This window comes from Tachysurus fulvidraco, chromosome 23 (genome assembly GCF_022655615.1).
Source record: "Tachysurus fulvidraco isolate hzauxx_2018 chromosome 23, HZAU_PFXX_2.0, whole genome shotgun sequence".
NCBI lineage: Eukaryota > Metazoa > Chordata > Actinopteri > Siluriformes > Bagridae > Tachysurus > Tachysurus fulvidraco.
The window spans coordinates 1345906-1361607 of NC_062540.1; the positions used below are offsets into that span (position 1 = coordinate 1345906).

Genomic DNA, 15702 nt, shown 5'->3' on the forward strand with positions numbered 1-15702 from the left:
GTCTCTCTCTCTCTCTCTCTCTCTCTCTCTCTCACACACACACACAAAATATCCTCTTTCACCAATTCAGTCATTTTAACTCTGTCTGAGTGAGACTGAGTGTTGTGTCCTACCTTTAGTAGGAGATCCAATGGTGGTAGATCCCTTGGTAGTAGATCCTGTGATTGTAGATCCTGTTTTTTGGGTTACCTTGGGAGTAGATCCTGTTTTTTGGGTTACCTTGGGAGTAGATCCTGTGACGGCAGCTTCTTTTTGGGAACTGTACTCGACTGTGGTAGATGGTTCTGTTGGTGTGTCAGGGTTCGTGGTGATGTTCACAGGGAACTCGTCCTGCTGTCTGGTGGTGTTTAGGGAGTTTAGAAAATCCTCAGTATCATCATCATTGGGAAATGGTACACTGGTCAAACTGTCTGTTGTGTTTGTTGTGGCTGAAACACTAGTGACCATGCAGATACACAGCACAACCACTAGAGAGAGAGAGAGAGAGAGAGAGAGAGAGAGAGAGAGAGAGAGAGAGAGAGAGAGAGAGAGAGAGAGCAAGTGAGTGAGTTTGAATAAAATTGAGAGAGACAGAACATGTGAGGGAGTCACAGAGCGATAAAAAAGGAGATACGGAGACAGACAGTGAGAAAAAAAAATAGAAAATTTTTATTACAATTTTTATGGAAAATAATTCAAAACTTTAAAGAGATCCTTTAAATTTATTCACATTTTAATGAAGCATTTTCTCCATTTTTTTTGAACTATAGATCTGTAAATCTGCTCCCGATTTTTACTTCATGTCTCTCTCTCTCTCTCTCTCTCTCTCTCTCTCTCTCTCTCTCTCTCTCTCTCTCTCACACACACACACACACACACACACACACACACACACACACAAATACATAAATAAACAGATCCCAAGGAGGACGAAGCAGTTACTGAGCCGAGAGAATGAAGGCAGGTCCATGTTCATCAGCGTGACCTTTCTTAATATATAAAGAGAAATAGAAGCTGTTCCTTTATACTCACACCATCCTTTATACACTTTAACATTCCCTTTAAATATTATGTCCATTAAGTCAATAATAACACAGCAGCTATTGTTTTCTCATCATTCCCTCAAGTTCATGGACTAGATTTGATTTGAATTTATTTCTATTCTGACGTAAAGCTGAAAATTCTTCTCCGTTCAGGCCGATAATTCAGGACGTTTGTATTTACACAAACATTTTAATACCTCTTTATAAAAAAAAAGCAATCTTTATAAAAATTTAAAGCAATCAATGACAAATAAATAAACAACAACTTTAACTTCTAGTCTATGGAAAATTTAATTTCAATCAATCAGAGCAAAAAAAAGATTAATAAATGTGTAATAAATAATTAGTTCTGTATTAATATTTATTATTATATCATTATAATATATTTATTATATATGATTATGATTATTACTATGATTATTATTATGATTATTATTGTTATTATTTTTGTATAATTAGTTCTGGATTAATAATCTATGAATAAAACAGCTGTTCTGCAGAAATCCAGCGCATTAAAAATAAATTCCGACAAAACCGTGTTTAAAGAAACACTCAGTGACCCAAAAACAAGATAATGCTATAAAAAAATAAGTAAAAAGGAAAATATAATTCTAAAAATAAAAGGAATAAAATAAAAATAAATCAATAAAATAAATTAATATATATTGATGTAAAAATAATAAGTGTAGTAAGTGATTGAAGTTCGGACCACGCGTTAATATTATTTTGTGAAAGCTCGTTACAGCCACATGTCTGAATAAAGACTAAAGAGCTTAAAGACTAAACTATTTTTTTATTAACTCATAAAATAATAAAATCTTTCTTACCCAGAACAAGAGACACGAGATGAACACAACTCTGAGACATCTTTTGCTTCTGTATTTGGTTTTTGAATCAGAATCTCTCCCGGTGTTTGTTATATAGAGCTGAAGTTGCACCTCATGGACATGAAATGGCTTCTTGTTTCCACTTTGGCTTTTGAGAGTAAACGTCACAGCTACACGAGAGCGCTGTGAACAGGATGCCTGCATGCACACACACTCCGACACGACCAACCGCTCACAGGAAGTCAAACTCAGAAAACAGTGAGATGTCGGGGACGATGATGATGATGATGCAGACTAAATTTCAGGGTCTCTCCTGCTACAGGATAAATGTGTGTACGAATGCTGCTGCTGCTGCTATGTAGAAAAGCATGATTAAAACTTTAGCCCCGCCCCATCCTTACAGAAAAGGTCTGTCGATTTGTAACATCCATTAAAAACCCAAAGCTTTGTACAGGATGTTGTGATGAATTTATATTCTACACTGAATTCTGATTGGTCAGAAGGTGAAGCTGCAAATCACAGGTATATATATCGATGCACATCTGGTTGCTATAGTAACTGCAGACTTTCCCATAGGATGCTGTTATTTATAAAAATAAATAAATAAATAAACAAACAAAAAGTTAGACATTTTTGTGGGGCAACAGAAAGAAAATAAGTTTAGAATGTGATGTTACAGGAAAAGATTAGATTTGTTTTGTTAGTAAAAGTTTGTACTTATCCGTTCATGCTGATTATTTTCCCGTAACCGGACAACACCGAGGGGTTTATTCAACACGTTAAAAAAAAAAAGGAATTATTAAAAACAACGACTTTATTATCTGTACATCAAACCCATTTTACAGTAAAGACATTCAGTTGAACACAAACGTTTAAGTTTAATTGTTATTCTATTTCAAATCTCGGTTAACAGAACAGTCAGAGAGACGAGATGACGTCTGTAATCAGCTGGCGGTCGGACGCCGGCGCAGGGCGTGGTCACCTGATGGTGCGGTACATCATGAAGTCAACAGTGGTGCATCGTGGGAATTTTCCGATGGAGCTCTCCTCCACAGGTGTGTACACTTTGATCTGGCGCATGTGTGTGTCGCGGCCGTTCTGGTGGTTGGCCAGCACGGCGATCTGGATCATGAAAGTCCTGATGGGGTTGTTCACAAGGTCCAAGAGGGGGATGTGGATCCAACCACTCGGTTCCACCATCTCCAACTGCTGCTCAAACACACACACACACAAAAAATAATCCTCTAATCCTTCATCACAACGAATAAATGAAACAGCTCTCGTTGGGTTACTGGAGTGGGCGGAGTCTCCTATGTTTTGATATAAAATATAAACTTCCTGTAGCAAAAGCTTCAGTTCAGCAAACAACATGAAGAAACACAAATACCCCAGTCCATCTCACCACTTTAGTGGAGCTACGTACTATACAACAAACCTCAACTGCTACAGGTTTACCCCAGAGCTCCATACAGAATATAACAGGGTATAAAAAGGCAGGTTTTGGGTGTGCACTCGTACCCGGATCTCCAGCAGGTTGTGGAAGTTGTTCCCGACCCGGACTGAGATCTTGCTGGGAGTGTAGCTCTCGTCGGATTTATAATCGGCGTAAATGCAGAGCATCTTCACTGTAGTCTTCCTCCTGCGGCGAAGAGAAACGATCAGCGGCGATGAGACTCTCGATAGCTCCCTGATTAGAGTCACTCTCACGTTTGTTTGCTTTATGGTTTCAAACGGTACATATTTCAACAACGATGAAGTTCCTTTCATATTTAAGTGCTAAATGTTTTGTAAATGTTACATTAATCGCAGTTATTAGTATTTAAATAAGACAGTGCTGAAAGTTTTATGTACGTTATACATGATATTTGTCTCTTAAGGAGAGAACTCCTAAAAGGAGTGAATCTCCACAGAGCCCAGGCTCGTCGATACCTGAACTGGATGTTGACGAGATGAGGCTGTGAGCCGTCTGACTGCCAGTACGTCTCCAGGTTATCGTCCCTCAGCTGGTCGACTCCGAACCCTGCTCGAAGACGCAACGCAAATATTACAGTGCAAAACTTGACACATCCTGACTTGATGATCCTATACAGTGTGTGTACATGTTGTTTATAAAGGTGATTAAAGTGAGCACACCAGGTTTACAGGAGGACAGCGACCACACGGCCTGAGATCCGATCTCTCGCACCGTCCCCGTGCGCTCCAGCTGCTTAGGGTCAGCTCCGGGTGGGGTTTTAGTAGCAGCTGCCATCTCTACTGGGATCAGAACCACTGTGGATGTAGAAATTGTGTTATTCTTTCCCTTTTCTCATAGGGAACTGTTCTGGACTTTCATAGATAAAGTTAAAGTTGTGTCGTTACCGGTGTGATTAGGACATGAAGTGTGATGTGCATCAGGAGGTCTGAAGGCATCAGTGCTGGAAAAAAGGAAGCTATTTTAAAGCTTAATATCCACTGAACATCACATCCATCATTGTTCTACATCATGTTTCAGATGTCCTGAATGTGTACTATACAACATTTAAAAGTACATTTCAGGGTTTTTCTCAATTAAACCCAATGATCTAATAAAAGTTACAGAAAATGACAGATATATAGATTTAATAAAATAACACTTAGCTACATTGCTAAGCTAACTGTCCAAAACACCACTGACTACCGTTACACTCACACACAGTAAGGCAACTGAAACAGAATCTTATAAAAGTGTCCTATAAAACACAATATTACCTGTACTTCGATTTAACTCGACGCCCTGAACACAATCTTACAAGTTATGTTTAGCCGCAAATTCGAATTAGCTTTCTTTCCCGGCTTGCGCGCACGCTGATGACGTCACAGCGAGAGTAGTCTTGTAGCAGCAGACACTGCGCATGCGCGTTATTCACAAGCTTATTTCCAGGCGAGTTATTTATTTATTTATTTATTTGTTAGTTTGCTTGTTTGTTTATTTCTACAATATAGAAACGTCCATTAAAAAAAGAAATACAAATTGTTCAATAAAAATAAATAAATAAATAAATAAATAAATAACGTATATCGAATATTTTGAATTATAATCAAATTTATAACAAAGTATTGATTGTTTTTGCTGCTCGTCGTGTCCATTAAAGCCAACAGTGCATCAGCTAGAGAAAGACTAGACTGTAAAAAACAAACTGATTCACTGGGTAACATCTGGGAATCGTTTTATTAAACTTTTCTCTAACCTTATTAATAATGTTTTATACAAACTGATTCCAGAAACTTACAGCATTAACAACAGGAACAGTTTCTACACATGTTTGTGTTGTTAGAAGCCTTTACAACGATTAAAGGTGCTTTAAAAAGTAATTCACCTAATTATGGCATTAATTATCACATAAATTTGTCCTTTAATAATATCATAGCGATTAAAATAACGGAAAACAAATAAATAAACAAATAAGCAAACAAATAAACGTATAAATAAACAAACAAACAAATAAATAAATAAATAAACAACAACAACAACAACAACAACAATAATAATAATAATAATAAAGAAAGCATTGAAACTTAAAATGGTTATTAATTCAAATGCTGGATCATTTTAAATGGATTCTTTTTTGTTATTCAAGATCTAAATCTTGGTCAGGAATCTCAATGTATTTTTTTTATATAAAAAAGTAAATCTTTTAAATCGCCATTCTGTTCATAAAAACATTTCACTTTTATTGCCTTTTAAATTTGGACGTATTATTAGTTTAATAACATAAGGCATAAGGCGTGTTGTCTAGTTGGCGCATGCGCAGTAAAGACTCGTCCAGAATCGGGTAGATAGATCCGAGATGAAATCACTGGAGTTTTATCTCATGTTGCACAAGTATCTCGTGGAGGGACAGTTCATGGCAAGCTGCAGCAGAAGAGTGAGAAGTGATATCCGCCGTGCTTGTGATAAATTCATCATTAAAGGTAGCTAGGCTAATGTTTATGTTTGTGTGCTTCACCTCTGTCTACTGTGTCTTGTACAACACAAAGATTAAACTAGTGATGCTGGACCAAACTGATCAAATTCCAAGTAAATGACTGAGAGGAAACGTTCTGAAAGGGTCAAACATTCAATTGAACTTCACTGAATCGTTTTGTGTTCGAGTCCGAATCGAATCGTATCGGATCAGTAGCGAATCGAATCGTTATTTGTTTAAAGGTGCAATAGGAAAGTGGAGGGGGGGGCAGTTTTTTCCCTTGAGACTTGCTTTCCTTGATTGTTGAAAGTATTGAGGTTAATAATGACATAATTCTGACCAGAGAATCAGATTTGATCTTTTTTTAAGCATTTCTTCTGATATTTTAACATAATTTGTACTAGTAAGAAATTAAAAATACAAACTATTGCACCTTTAACTTGTATCGCCTGAGAAGAGAGATTCACGTCACACCTTAATTCAACATCACACCAGACTATAATTTTGAGTTAAATGCCTTGATGTAAACGTAAATATCTTATTCCTCTTTCTGACAGATGGCCGGATGTATTATGTCGGCCCTAACAAGACGTACATGCGCTTGGTGGTCATGAGTGAGGATGAAAAGAAGTTTGCGCTAAATGAGTGTCACAATAACAGTAAGACCGGGAACCATCATGGTGTAAGAGGCACCAGAAACAGGGTTATAGCTGGCTACTTCTGGCCGACACTTATAAAGGATGTAACAGAGTGGGTATGTTCACAAATACATTAAAATAACAACATCATATTTCAAATATAACACTATCTGTGTATGGGATGTGTCGTCTCAACATCCTTTCAGTGACCCATAACACCTCATGAAGGTTCAGGTAGCATCGCTAATCCCACGTAGTGACTTCAACTGAAGCTTATAACTCAGAATTCTAGACCTCAGAGTCGACTCAGAATTCTAACATTGACATCATTTCGTCGGACATATTCTTTTCTTATACGTTAGCCTTTTAGATTGTTGAGAAGAGAAGATGAACAAATAAAATGTGTGAAAAAATAATTTATAATAATTCCTTAACTCTTATTTCAGGTGAAGTCTTGCGAGCGCTGTCAGAGTAACATCAGTAGGACAGGGACACCGGCGCTGCATTCTGTGAAGGTATAACTAGTTTTGTTGTTTTGGAGAATTTTGCATTAAAAGAGAACAAAATCCGAACATGACATATAATAAAGATTTGTTTTGCTATGCAATAAAATTAAATGAACAAATAAGACTGTGTGTATTAATCTATCTACAAGAACAAACCAGCCAGTCATGTAGCAGCAGCACAAAACATCCAGTCATGCAGATACAAGTCAAGAGATACAGCTCGTTAGAGGAGAAGGGCAAGCCGAGGCCGACAGGAAGGCTGTGGTAGCTCAAATAACCACTCTGTACAACCGTGTTGAGCAGAAAAGCTTCTAAAATCCATATCGTTAATGCTAAGTGCAGATGTACTTGAACACCTTTACAGAGTAGAAATTGTGTCTGTGTATCTTCAGAAAGCCTTTCCGGTGAAAGTTTTAGTCACCCAAGCTCCTGCTGCTGAAGTAGTCTGTCATGCAGAAGATCTCTGTCCAGTAGAGGAAGACCTACAGCAAAGTAGCAGGATTCCTATAATTACAACGATAGAGGGAGCAGTGTCTTCAGAGGAAATAAAGCCTTATTTCAGAGGTAGAGCTTCACTCATTATTCTGTAACAGTGCCACTTTATTTATTTATTTATTTATTTATTTATTTATTTATTTATTTATTTACAACATGAATTTTGGGATCTAATGTATTGCAGTGTTGATGGGAAACATACCAACACTTCTGGACCCTCCGCTGGCTCAGCAGTTGCTGGGTAAAAGTAATGTAAGTAACTTATGATGGGTCTCTGGCTCCAGAATCTTCAGCGTTTGTTTATGAGATGATGTTATCTGGGTTTTTTTTCATGTGTACAGAATGAACAAAGCACACAGACCTCACACTCACCTCACGCTCATGTCACGACAACAGAAAAGGTGAGTGATGCTTATTTGCATGTTTAATTACACATGTATTACATACTACCTTTTCCTCGACGACTCCCTAATGCTTATCTATTTCTGTTAAAGGAAGCAGACATCAGTTACATATATAAAAGATATTTGCTCCAAGAACTAGAAGTAAGGAAAGCAGAGCTCCAATACACAAAGCTGAAAATCAGAAAACTGGAGCTGGAAATAAAGAAAATGGAGAAAGAAGTAAATAGACAGAAAAAAATCTTTACATTAATGTGCTCTTTTTTTGCTTTGGTTTTAACCGACATTTGATTTTTTCTTTTTACAGGCTGCACAAGATCACTAAAAACAATAAACACGTATTATAAAAATTAACCCTGAGTGAATGAATTTACCTACAATAGTGTAATATTTCAGAGGTGGGAGTAAGTCTCACATGTGCAAGTCACAAGTAAGTCAAGTCATGAGTCATGTCAAATCAAAGTCAAGTCGAGTCTTGTAAGTCTCAAGTCTCAAATTTGTGACTAAATTCTGACTCGAGTGAAGTCGAGTCCCCCATCTCTGAGTCATTTAACTAAAGTCTGAGTCGTCTCAAGTCATGAATGTCAAGTCGAGTCTTTTTTAATATTTGTCAAGTAAGTCTCAAGTCTCAAATCTGTGACTAAAGTCTGACTCGAGTGAAGTCGAGTCCCCCATCTCTGAGTCATTTAACTCAAGTCCGAGTCAAGTCTCAAGTCATGAATGTCAAGTCAAAGTCGAGTCTTTTTTTTAATATTTGTCAAGCAAGTCTCAAGTCTGAAATTTGCGACTTAAGTCTGACTCGAGTCAAGTCATATGACTCGAGTCCCCCATCTCTGGCATATTTATACCTACACACTCACGGGCCAATTTATTAGGGCACTTAATATATAGTATAAACATACAGCTGCTTATTCAACAAGGTCTGTGTTAGAGCTTTGTGCATGGGGCCTTTGTCATGTGGAATACGTTTATGTGTAAATAAGAACAATATAAAAAAAAATAAAAGCTGTTGGCGTCGCACAGTGATGATGTAACACAGCGCTTCTCTTGGTCGCATAGCGAAATACGTAAACACTCCTTTCGGCCATCTTTTTCCCTGCCGGCTTGTCCGTGTGAGGAGCACGTTGGCTGATGCGCGTTGGATTAGAACTAAATATCTCCGCCTCATAAACCGTCCGAAGTCTTTGCGGACACCGGGGTGAGATATTGGCAGTAAATAAGTAATTATACGCGTGTAATAAACAGCTGTGGGTCTGTGTTTGGGAAATATTATTGGGAGCGTTAGCTACGTTGCTAAGCTAATGCTAAGCTAATTACCTGACGTAGCGAATTTCATTATAGTTGTTTTATTCAGGTTGCCGTGTCAGCTTTATCGATGTATACACACACACATACATACATTTATACGTGTCTCCGAGCTTTAGTCACATAGCTGTACGATTTTATCTCACGATACGTGACGTTTTTGTTCTGTTCCACTGCTAACTAGCCGTATGTTTCTGTTAGATAAGAAAACTCCACCTCTATTCTGGCTCTTGACAGGATCACAAGGCCTTCTTCCTCTGGCCTGTGTGTCAGGTGTTTTATTCTTATAACGTTGTCAATTCATATCATTTAAATGAGAAAAGAACTCGTGGAGATGAAGCACGAAGATACTTGTATGTATGTATGTATGTATGTATGTAGTGAACATCTCATTAACGTCTCATAAAATCTTAGCAGTTCTCTGTAAACAACGAGTTTAATATGAGTATAAACTCTTTTATATGTCAGTTAGGCTTTTAGTGTCATCCAGTTTCAGGTTAAAACTAAATCTAAGGTTGTTCTGTCCATATGGTGGAAGGCCACTGTCACTTTTCTGATTTTTTCCATTTCTTCTTGCAGCCATCAGCCTCACTGAGTTTCAGACATAGTTACTGTGTAAAAACTCCTCTGTACTCTATAATCTAGCTGAAGTCGGCGAGAGTTAATTAAAGGTTGCCGATTTGCTCCGATATAAACAGAACGAGTGATGGAAGGGAAATGGAAATGCTGCAGCTTTTTTTTTAAAGCTGTGTGACATAAATGTGAAGGCAAATTACTCTTGTATTTTTTTTTTGTCTTCAGTGAGGCACCCAGCTCATCTTGGCTAAACAGCGTTCTGTGGTGAATCCGCGGTAAACCGTGTCGACGATATGGCCGACAAGAACACGAGAATCGCTATCGTCAACCACGACAAGTGCAAGCCGAAGAAATGCAGGCAGGAGTGTAAGAAGAGCTGTCCTGTGGTGAGGATGGGTAAGTGAACCTCACACACATTCTATTACGCAAAAGATGTTATCTGTTTCAGAGCCATGTTAAAATCCCAATTTGTGTGTGTGTGTCTCCTGAAGGGAAGCTGTGTATCGAAGTGACGCCACAGTGTAAGATCGTGTGGATCTCCGAATCGCTGTGTATAGGCTGCGGCATCTGCATCAAGGTCTCGATATTAAAATAGAAGCTCATAAATTTTGAAATTCAGCCTAATGTGATTAATTTCAGTAATGTAGTATTTACGTATAGTTATCTTGTGTTAGCCAAATCCTCAGACGCTCGACCCAGTGGACACACATTATATTCCTTATTGGCATTGTACGCTTTTTGTAACTTTTAGTCTTTGGATTTTTTTTTTCTCCAGAAATGTCCTTTTGGTGCTCTGTCTATTGTAAACCTGCCGAGTAACCTGGAGAAGGAGACCACACACAGATACTGCGCCAACTCTTTCAAACTGCACAGGTACGGACATCACCACGATCTGAGCTTTTGGTTGTACACGGAGCAATGAGACATGTTTAGCTAGATAACCAGATCTACTAAGCAGAAAACTGTGTTTGTTAAACTGTCTTGTTTGTGTGTCTTGTGTTTGTTAAACTGTCTTGTGGACCTGTACCAGGTTGCCTATTCCACGTCCTGGAGAAGTGTTGGGGTTGGTGGGGACTAATGGTATTGGAAAGTCCACTGCTCTCAAAATCCTGGCAGGAAAACAGAAACCCAACCTCGGCAAATATGATGTGAGTCACAACACACACACACACACACACACACACACACACACACACACACTGGACAATAAGTCAAAGTGTGGCATTCCCTGTATGTCGGGATTTTACAGGCTCCCCCGGACTGGCAGGAGATTCTGGCTTATTTCCGAGGCTCCGAGCTGCAAAACTATTTCACCAAGATCCTGGAGGACGACCTCAAGGCTATCGTAAAGCCGCAGTACGTCGACCAGATCCCCAAAACCGTCAAGGTAAAGAAGACAGCCGTTTGAGAGGATTTGCAGTGGAGCTTTGGGGAAAGGAACTTGGTTGTAATTCTCTTTTCTGCCTGTAGGGGACAGTAGGTGCAATTTTGAGCAGGAAAGATGACACTAAAAGTGAGGAGCTGGTGTGTGGGCAGCTAGGTACGTGTGTAACATCTCAGTTCTCACTTCTAATCCAATGCTCTGTGGAACAGTTCTGTGGCTGTTATCACTGCTTGTATAGACGGTACATTTCTACGGATACCTGTGGGTGGGGCTTCAGTGTATGTGATCTTGAATATGTTCTGCTGTGTGATTGGTCAGATCTGCTGCATCTGAGGGATCGCAACGTCGAGGACCTGTCAGGAGGAGAGCTGCAGAGATTCGCCTGCGCTGTCGTCTGTATCCAGAGAGCAGACATGTTTGTCTCTGTTTGCTTGTTTTCTTTTAATCTTTGTCACTCTGGTGGTCAGTTCTGGAGTTTGATGTTTTTCTCTTGGTCTAGTTTCATGTTTGACGAGCCGTCCAGTTATCTCGATGTGAAGCAGAGGCTGAGAGCTGCCATCACCATCCGATCTCTTATCTCACCCGACAGGTCTGGCACACACACACACAAATTGTGTGACTATGTTTTCTGAGAAGTGTCTGTGTTGTGTTATCAACATGCAACCTTAAAAAAAAACAATTCCATATTAATATCTTTACCTGTTTAAATTTAAACTAATGTAACTTTTTAGTTACGTTGCACACAACCATTTCTATAATGTGTGTGTGTGTAGGTATATCATCGTGGTGGAACACGATCTGAGTGTGTTGGATTACCTGTCTGATTTCATCTGTTGTCTCTACGGTGTGCCGAGTGCTTATGGAGTTGTTACCATGCCCTTCAGTGTCCGAGAAGGTACACACACACACACACACTCCGTTTCTCGTATCAGATCAGCTCCATATCTATCTGCACAGCCCTTAACCAAGATGACTCGCTCTGATCTTTTCGCAGGGATTAATATCTTCTTGGACGGCTACGTGCCTACGGAGAACCTGCGTTTCCGCGAGACCTCGCTGGTGTTTAAAGTGGCAGAGACGGCAGCCGAGGAGGAGGTGAAGAAGATGTGCCGCTATCAGTATCCCAACATGTGCAAGAGCATGGGAGATTTCACCCTCACCATCACAGAGGGAGAGTTCACCGACTCTGAGATCATGGTCATGCTTGGGGAGAACGGTGAGAGGCAGAGACGTGTGTGTGTGTGTGTGTGTGTGTGTGTGTGTGTGTGTGTGTGTGTGTGTGTGTGTGTTTTCCATGATGCATTGTGTGACCTTATTTATCCCCCCCCAGGTACTGGGAAAACCACATTCATCAGACTGCTCGCTGGAGGACTGAAACCTGATGGAGGAGGTCTCTCTCTCTCTCTCTCTCTCTGTCTCTCTCACACACACACTCACACACATACAGTTCTGTTAAATAGGAGATGTATAAAGAAAAATAGATTAGATAAATTGTTCCTTTGCTCATTCATTCACTCCTTCACTTCTTTGTTCCTTTTTGTTCCCATACTTGTTCTTTACTCATTCAGTCCCAATTTATAACTCTGTTGGTAGAAATCTGAATTTTTAGTGACGGTGTGTGTGTGACAGTGTGTGGGTGTGTATGTGACAGTGTGTGTGTGACAGTGTGTGGGTGTGTATGTGACAGTGTGTGTGGGTGGGTGGGTGTGTGTGACACTGTGTGTGGGTGGGTGGGTGTGTGTGACACTGTGTGTGGGTGGGTGGGTGTGAGACACTGTGTGTGGGTGGGTGGGTGTGACACTGTGTGTGGGTGGGTGTGAGACGCTGTGTGTGGGTGGGTGGGTGTGAGACGCTGTGTGTGGGTGGGTGGGTGTGAGACGCTGTGTGTGGGTGTGTGTGTGAGTGAGACACTGTGTGTGGGTGTGTGTGTGTGAGTGAGACACTGTGTGTGGGTGTGTGTGTGTGAGTGAGACACTGTGTGTGGGTGTGTGAGACACTGTGTGTGGGTGTGTGTGTGACACTGTGTGTGACACTGTGTGTGGGTGTGTGTGTGACACTGTGTGTGGGTGTGTGTGTGACACTGTGTGTGGGTGTGTGTGTGACACTGTGTGTGGGGGTGTGTGACACTGTGTGTGGGGGTGTGTGACACTGTGTGTGGGGGTGTGTGACACTGTGTGTGGGGGTGTGTGTGACACTGTGTGTGGGGGTGTGTGACACTGTGTGTGGGGGTGTGTGACACTGTGTGTGGGGGTGTGTGACACTGTGTGTGGGTGACACTGTGTGTGGGTGACACTGTGTGTGGGTGACACTGTGTGTGGGTGACACTGTGTGTGGGTGACACTGTGTGTGGGTGACACTGTGTGTGGGTGACACTGTGTGTGGGTGTGTGTGTGACACTGTGTGTGGGTGTGTGTGTGACACTGTGTGTGGGTGTGTGTGTGACACTGTGTGTGGGTGTGTGTGTGACACTGTGTGTGGGTGTGACACTGTGTGTGGGTGTGACACTGTGTGTGTGTGTGACACTGTGTGTGTTTGCTCTGTGCTGTAGGCGATGTGCCGATTCTGAACGTGAGCTACAAGCCTCAGAAGATCAGCCCCAAGTTTAAAGTGAGCTCACTAACTGCCCTGAGTCTTTATTCCCCATACTGTCTACTGTGGATTATATTATAACGGGGTCACCGTGTGTTTTAGGGCAGTGTTCGTGCTTTGCTTCACGATAAGATCAGAGACGCATACACACACCCCCAATTTGTCACCGACGTCATGAAGCCCATGCAGATCGAGAGCATCATCGACCAGGACGTGAGTCTCCGCTACGAGTGGACGCACACTTTCATTTACTCTTTAACCCTGCTGTAGTATTCTTACTTCCTGAACTGTGTGTGTGTGTGTGTGTAGGTTCAGAATCTGTCTGGTGGTGAGTTGCAGCGTGTGGCGCTGGCTCTGTGTTTGGGGAAACCGGCTGACGTTTATCTGATTGACGAACCGTCAGCCTACCTGGACTCCGAGCAGCGTCTCATGGCCGCTCGTGTCATCAAACGGTAAACAATTATAAATACTTCTTACTGATTGGCTGTCAGTTGTTTGTTTAACCTGGATATTATCGCTCACACACACTTTTTCTCTCACTCACTCGCTCACTCCTTCATTCCCTCTTTCTTTCCCAAATAAATGGATTGAACACGTGTAATCATTGTTAGGGGTTGTTTTAGCCTCCAGTGTTTCTGCTGTTACACTTTTATACTCCATATTTATGATCCATCTTTGTTGCTCTTTCTGTTGTATACTTCAGTGTCTGTATTGACATTGTGTAGCTGTACTGACTGTTTGTTTTTTCCTCCTCACAGATTCATTCTGCACGCAAAGAAAACCGCTTTCGTGGTGGAGCACGACTTCATAATGGCCACGTATCTGGCGGACCGAGTCATCGTGTTTGACGGCGTTCCCTCCAGAAACACCTGCGCAAACACGTAGGGACAAAACCGCCCTGAGCAGTCTAACATACAGACTAGTGAATACTATGTTTAACTGTGTGTGTGTGTGTGTGAGACAGGCCACAGAATCTGCTGGCTGGCATGAATAAGTTCCTGGCACAGCTGGAGATCACATTCAGAAGAGATCCAAACAATTTCAGACCAAGAATCAACAAGCTCCACTCTATCAAGGTACAAACACACACACACACACACTCTCTCTCTCGCTCTCTCTCTCACTCACTCACTCACTCACACACACACCCTCTCTCTCTCTCGCTCTGTCTCACTCACACACACACACACACACACACACTCTCACTCTCATACACACTCACACTCTCTCATACACACACATACTCACTCACATACACACACTCACACACTCTCTCACACACACACACACTCTCTCTCTCACACAGACATTTGTCTTTGTAAACTCACCTCTTCTTTTGTTTCCCTCTGCTTTCGATCAGGATGTGGACCAAAAGAAGACGGGCAACTATTTTTTCCTGGATGACTGAAGCATCCCTTCATGAAATAAAGATAAAATCCCCCTCTATATGGTCTTTTTTCATCAGACAGATCTCTCCTAATGTGTGACGTCATCCAGGGAGAAGCACCGGGACTGTTTACTTTCAACACTGACACATCAACACCGCCGTTTTGTTCAACAGGTCCAATAAACCCCAGGGCTTATTATTCATCCTCATCTCCTGTTTCATCAGTGCTGATCCTCTAACAGACCAAATCACTGAACAGCAAACAGGAAGTGCGCGAGTTTTTTTTCTCTCTCTCAAATGTTTAGTCTGTATAGAGGAATGGGATAAAATTGAGGACCCACTGTTTAAAAGAAAAGTATCAACAGGACCTAGACTTTTTTTTTCTTTGGGTGACCAATAATAAGTCTTTTCACCATTTGGTTGTTTTTTTTTTTTTTTCTGGTCACAGAAAATGTGGGAAAAACAAACACATGCCAAACAAGTGTATAGTTTGATTAAAATATTTTAATCATTATGCCATGAAACATCTTATTAAATAATCAATTTAACTTGTTTGTTTCTTTTATGTGAACGATGTTTGAAGCTCGGCGTGTCCCAGCGTTCCGTTTGCTTTATTTGTGAATCTCCGAGGCAGAATATTTACGATTTT

At 40.8% G+C, this 15702-nt stretch overlaps 4 protein-coding genes across 7 annotated transcripts in view; 2 read left to right on the top strand and 2 right to left on the bottom strand.

The window, feature by feature from the left end:
* LOC113655445 overlaps window positions 1-2215 on the bottom strand; it is a 10395-nt gene extending 8180 nt beyond the window's left edge. For 2 of the 3 annotated variants that reach the window (XR_007139251.1, XM_027166000.2), the window contains exons 1-2: window positions 1850-2202; window positions 114-467 (exon numbers count right to left, since the gene is read on the bottom strand). Coding sequence is in view for 2 of the 3 variants with exons in the window: in XM_027166000.2 (XP_027021801.2) it covers window positions 114-467; window positions 1850-1889 (394 nt within the window). In the remaining variant the exon portion in view is untranslated. Of the gene's footprint in view, window positions 1-113; window positions 468-1849 lie in introns of all 3 variants that reach the window. The other variant, XM_027166008.2, reaches the window with a different exon arrangement.
* Window positions 2216-2645: 430 nt separating this feature from the next.
* anapc10 (anaphase promoting complex subunit 10) lies at window positions 2646-4734 on the bottom strand. Of its 2 annotated transcripts, none has more exons than XM_027166019.2 (6): window positions 4577-4734; window positions 4208-4263; window positions 3983-4117; window positions 3779-3869; window positions 3368-3488; window positions 2646-3058 (listed from the first exon to the last, which is right to left on the bottom strand). In XM_027166019.2, exons 3-6 carry the CDS (start codon window positions 4095-4097, stop codon window positions 2828-2830), a joined length of 558 nt encoding a protein of 185 aa, XP_027021820.1. In that variant the 5' UTR covers window positions 4098-4117; window positions 4208-4263; window positions 4577-4734; the 3' UTR covers window positions 2646-2827. The 2 variants fall into 2 exon arrangements, with proteins under 2 accessions (XP_027021820.1, XP_027021830.1); XM_027166029.2 differs by having other exon boundaries at window positions 4208-4278; window positions 4577-4721.
* Window positions 4735-5543: 809 nt separating this feature from the next.
* Window positions 5544-8166, top strand: LOC113655147. Its single transcript, XM_027165482.2, has 8 exons — window positions 5544-5779; window positions 6330-6526; window positions 6857-6925; window positions 7309-7480; window positions 7596-7663; window positions 7753-7812; window positions 7906-8034; window positions 8120-8166. The coding sequence occupies exons 1-8, from the start codon at window positions 5656-5658 to the stop codon at window positions 8135-8137; spliced, it is 837 nt and encodes a 278-aa protein (XP_027021283.1). The 5' UTR covers window positions 5544-5655; the 3' UTR covers window positions 8138-8166.
* Window positions 8167-8858: 692 nt separating this feature from the next.
* Window positions 8859-15567, top strand: abce1 (ATP-binding cassette, sub-family E (OABP), member 1). Its single transcript, XM_027166367.2, has 18 exons — window positions 8859-9010; window positions 9919-10089; window positions 10185-10270; window positions 10469-10566; window positions 10724-10841; window positions 10943-11080; window positions 11164-11233; window positions 11396-11492; window positions 11577-11666; window positions 11851-11972; window positions 12072-12293; window positions 12408-12467; window positions 13626-13684; window positions 13769-13879; window positions 13976-14118; window positions 14425-14547; window positions 14631-14742; window positions 15027-15567. Exons 2-18 carry the CDS (start codon window positions 9987-9989, stop codon window positions 15072-15074), a joined length of 1800 nt encoding a protein of 599 aa, XP_027022168.1. The 5' UTR covers window positions 8859-9010; window positions 9919-9986; the 3' UTR covers window positions 15075-15567.
* The last annotated feature ends 135 nt before the right edge of the window (window positions 15568-15702 follow it).